Below are 4,915 nucleotides of genomic sequence, written 5' to 3'. Positions count from 1 at the left end.
CTCGCCTCACTCAGCCCTTGGGTGGGGGTGGGGGTTGGGAAGCAGGAAGCTGTGCAGCTCCCCAAACCCGCTTCCTGTTAGAGCATCACTTGCAACCACAGGGTCTGGGGTGGGGCAGCTAGAGGTAGGGGGTGGGGCGGGGGCTGATAGACACACATCCTAAAATCATAGAATCAAAGCATGTTAGAGCTGGAAAGAGTCCTAGGGATCACCTACTCCAACCCCCTCATTTTACAAAGAGGAAAATGACTTATCTAAAGTCACAGAGCTAAGCAGCGGCACAGGCTGAGCCCAAGCCTCCTGCTCACTGGTGGATATTGGGGAAAAAAGGAAGATACAAGAGCTATGGGCCCTGGTGGTACCACTGACAAAGGACTAGGTTATCATTGGGGGATGCCAAGAGATGGACCCAATGATGCAAGAATCTCTGGGCCCCGCTGTCTCAGCTGAGAAACTTGGAAAAGACTAAAGTCTTTTAGATGCTCCCCTTCTACAAGCTGGGCATGTTTTTTTTTCCCTGAGACAGGGTCAGAGGCCTTGGAAGTGATGCTTCGGGATCGAGGGAAGGCCAGGGTAGCAAAGATCAGAGGAGTCAGTCTCTGAGAGGAACGGCAAGAAAGAGGCAGGACAAGTTTGGAGAGCTTTATTTATGAAGGGGGTTAGGGGTAGGGAGGGCCGGGCTGTAAACTATTTACACTACTTCTACAGTACTATTCACACTATTTACAGATCAGACCTATGTTCTGCCAGGTCACTCCCTCAAACTCCAGGCTGTCCAAGAGGGCCAGGAAAGTGAGTAGGCATCTTTGTCTTTGTTCATACACACACACACACACACCATCTCCCCCAGTCCTCTGAGGTAGGGTGAGGAAACAAAACTCAGGGCATTTGGCATATTCCCCCAAACCGGGGTTTTTCATGCTTAATGAAGACCTTGGGTCTGTGTGTCCATGACTGTCAGGAGAGGCCCAAGAAAGGGCTTGAGCCTTGGGGACCACAACCACCCTCTAGCCCTAGCTGTCTATGGGAACTGCTATCTGGATGTCAGAGGTTCAATGACAGAAATTCCCAGGAGAAGAGGGCTGTTCCTGCCTAAACCACCCCCATTCACCCAAACTGTGACCCTCCTCTACCTTCCCCCAGCTCTATATTCCCTTGCCAGTATTGCAAATTACAACCCAGGAACCCTGGTTCTGGTGCTCCCCCAAGCTAGTACTTTGGTAGCTAGAGAAACAGAGGAAGACACAGAAAGGGCTGTGTGGAGCAGCATGGGGAGAGATGAGACCAAACCTTATACAATTATTTTTTTTTTCAGAGAAATGCCTTTTGCTTAGAAAAAGGATTTACTGCAGCAATCCCTTAAATAGCAAGCTTCCCTAAAATATTTAACGTGGAATTAAACTTACAAAAAGTCCTATTTACAAGCAAGGGAGGCAATGTGGTACAACGGGAAGAGCACTTGTCCCTGGTTCGAGTGCCGCTGCAGATGTTTACTGCCTCTGTGACTTTGGGTGAATCACTTGACCATTCTGGGCTTCGGGTTTCCTTATCTGTGAAGTGGGAAGGGAAGGTAGAAGTCCCTCCTGGCTCTGAATCTTGTGAGCCAACATTTCAGAAAATTTCATCCTTGCACCAGTCTCTCTGTGCCACAAGAGGGCGGGCTCTGCAAGCAGCCAGCGGGCACTGCCAACCACCCAAGCCAAACATGGTGCCACTCTCCGCAGCCAGCCAGAGGGAGCCCTGCTCCCACAATCAGGAGAGAGGCCAGCTCCTTGATCAGGCCGTCCCCCAGCCCCTTGCCGGGGACCGTCCCCCAGGATCCACTTCCCTCGGTGCAGCCCCCACCTCTCCTCTGTTTCAATAATACTGCTCTAGGGTCTGAGGGTCTAGTCCATGTACACAGGCAATGACCAAAGGTGATCACCAGAACACACACACACACACACACACACACACACACACACACACACACACTTACCTGTACACTGATACACATATAAAGTCATCCAAACCACAATCATTCAAATATACTCAATCTTGTGTTCACATACATGCACGCGCACACACATGTATGCACTCGCTCACGCACACATGTACACATGCACAAAGACTAGCACCAGGAGAGGCCATACCCAGAGGGGCACCTCTAAAGAGAAGCTGGGGAAGGGGCCTGGGAGTAGGCCAGAAGTCAACAGGGTCACAGGCCTTTGTTTCAGGGGTGCTAGGTGCAAGGGCATGCAAATATCTCCCAACGTGGGTCCAAGGAGGGCCGCTGGACAGTTGAGGCAGAGGCCTGGCAGAGGGTCAGACTAGGTGTCCCCGTCCATTGATGTAGATGCCGTTGCCTGTGGGCTTGGCTCGAAGAGTCCCATTCTCCTGAACAAAGTGGGTCATGGCCTGCTTGATCCCAGCATCTCGATCTTCTTCATCTTCTGTCCGGCCGGAGCCTGGGGACAGCAGCTCGGTCTGGGTCTCAATCTCCCTCACCGTGGTCAGAGTGGAGTAACTTCGGCCCTCGGGCTCTTCGCTCTGTTGGCACAGTGCCAGAACTAGGTCATGTCAGGGGTCAGTATTACGGTAGGGCTCAAAGTCAAGGTCAAGATATCGGGTCAGGGGGTCAAAGGCCAGGAACGTGGGGAGATCAGAGGGGCCAGGGACAATGTGGGCTCAGACGTCAGGTAGGTCAGTGGCAGGAGATATGTTTAGATGGGGCAAAAGTTGGGGTTTAAGGCCGTGGGGTGCCCGTTGCTCTACTTCCTTTCATTTAGTGTTGGTCATTTGGGAGCGGGGATTGAAGGCAGAATAGAATTATGGGTCTGGGTTACAGCCAAGGATGGGGCTGAGGCAGAGTGGAGTGTGGTAGGGAGAGATACAGGGTACCTAAGCTGACCTGGAGGAGCGATGGGGTAGGGGAGTGGTAAGGAAGGGAGATTAGAAGGACCCAGGTGGGGCCGGGCCTCACCATCACAGAACAGCTACTGTTGTCCTTGAGACTATCAGGGTGGCCTTCAGCTCGAAGCCCTACATTCTCCTCGGGCTGCAGGGCCGGGACAAGGGGAAGGGGTCAGAGAAAGGCTCCAGCCTCCTCCCCGAACCCAACCTCTTCCCCTCAACCTCCTCCCTTCCAACCTTGACCCTTGAGGTCTTTGCCCTTCTGGCCTCCTCCCCTCCCCTGTCCCTGACCTTATCTCCTAGCCCCAGTCCATCCTATCGTTCCCTTCCCACCTCCTCCCCTTGCTTCCCCCTCCTCTTTCCTTCAGATGCTGGCTAAGAGGAAGCCTCCTTCTGTCATTGAAATGCCATCAGGGCCTCAGTACCTGAATAGCATTGGCTTTGGTTCCAGACTGGTCTCACCAGAAGGGGCTCAATCCTTTGATAATTGGCCCCCTATCCCAGGGTCTTGACCAGCCCTGAGTCACCCACTCCACTAGAGATAAAGGTTGCATTTCCCAAGGGGGATAGGTCTGTTTCCACCTTGATCTGCCCCCTCCAAAGAATTCCAAAGCCCTTGGATACTGAGTATCCAAGCCCCAGATGATAGAACCTCAGTCTTTCCTAGGACTGCTGCCAATGGAGATCAGTCAAACCGATGGAACCAGACCGGGTCCCCTGAGCTCTACTCCCTCCATCTTTATACTCTGACCACTCATAAGGCAATACGCAGGCCAAGACAGGAAGGACCTTTCAGCTATTGCCTATCACTCATCCATACAAAGGTGACCCAGGCATGCACACACGTATCCAAACACATGTGAAGATGTACAAAGACACCTGCCACCCACCTGGTTCCGTGGCTCTGCATGGTGGGAGTGAAGTCTGCGGATGGAATTCTCCCGGGTCAAGGTCAGCTCCTCCTCACTGTCCAAGAAAGACACTGCACTTCATTAGGGGCAGAACACTAACCCAGGGTGGAAGAGGACCCCTGGCCTTTCTCAGAGGAGGAGGGAAGTCTTGCCTGTGGGTGTGACTTTCTCTCTGACATAGAACATAGGTCTGTGTGTGACTGTAAGACTACAGCGTCTGGGTGGGCCTGAGAGGCCCAACAGGGTGTGTTAAGTGTGTGAGCAGTCATTCACTCATTCATTCCACAAATACTTATGAAGTGCTTGCTATGTAGAAAGGAATCCCTAGGATTCTTATTCTCATGGAGTTTGCAAACTAGCAGGGGAAATAAGATGAGTCTTTGTCTTAAGTAACTGTCATACATGGTGGATGGTTAAGTGCCCAAGACAGGTATAAACAAAATACGCTGAGATTTTACAGAAGAGAAAGAAAATGTCCAACCAAGGGCATCAAGAAGGTGGTAGATGGAGAAGATTTCAATAGACAGAGATTGAGGTCAGTGGTTGAGGGTAATACAAGGAGGAAGGAACAGCATTCTAGGCAGAGGAAACTGCAGCAAGTTTGTGAGAAAGCCCTGTGGGGATGAGGTGCTTGCACACACGTGTGTCTCAGTTCTTTCTATTAATCGTGTGTGATTGTGCTCTTTGGACAGGGTCCCCTCTCCCTCGGCCCCCAAACTATTCTTCTTCACAGAGTTCCTTTGAATTTCACCAAATCTTTTGCATACCCAGCTCTCCTTCTACACCTTCTCCCAGCCCAGTTTCTGTTCCTCAAACTCCTTGTCCTCTCCTCCCCTCTCCTCTCCTCTCCTCTTTTATCTTCTCCTTTTCTCTCCTCTTCTCTCCTGTTCTGTCCTCTCCTGAATTCTCCTCTCCTCTTCTCTCTTCTCCTCTCCTTTCCTGTCTTCTCATCTTGTCTTTTCTCCTCTCATCTGTTATCTTCTCCTCTCCTCTTCTTTCTTCTCCTTTCCTCTTCTTTCCTGTCCTCTCTTGTCCTGTCCTCTCTTCTCCTTTCCTCTCATCTCTTGTTTTCTCTTCTCCTTTCTGGTCTTTTCCTCTCCTCTCCTATCTTC

General features: G+C 51.4%; 1 protein-coding gene across 2 annotated transcripts in view; it reads right to left on the bottom strand.

Annotated features, from left to right (window-relative positions):
• Positions 1-628: 628 nt before the first annotated feature.
• Positions 629-4,915, bottom strand: part of NECTIN4 (nectin cell adhesion molecule 4) — a 20,952-nt gene continuing 16,665 nt past the window's right edge. For both annotated transcript variants that reach the window (XM_027854885.1, XM_027854886.1), the window contains exons 7-9: positions 3,783-3,858; positions 2,963-3,037; positions 629-2,529 (exon numbers count right to left, since the gene is read on the bottom strand). In XM_027854885.1, the coding sequence (XP_027710686.1) occupies positions 2,305-2,529; positions 2,963-3,037; positions 3,783-3,858 (376 nt within the window). In that variant the 3' untranslated portion in view covers positions 629-2,304. The remainder of the gene's footprint in view (positions 2,530-2,962; positions 3,038-3,782; positions 3,859-4,915) is intronic.

The sequence above is a fragment of the Vombatus ursinus genome, unplaced genomic scaffold (genome assembly GCF_900497805.2).
Source record: "Vombatus ursinus unplaced genomic scaffold, bare-nosed wombat genome assembly UNPS02010639.1, whole genome shotgun sequence".
Taxonomy (NCBI): Eukaryota; Metazoa; Chordata; class Mammalia; order Diprotodontia; family Vombatidae; genus Vombatus; species Vombatus ursinus.
This window is presented reverse-complemented; position numbering and strand designations above follow the sequence as displayed.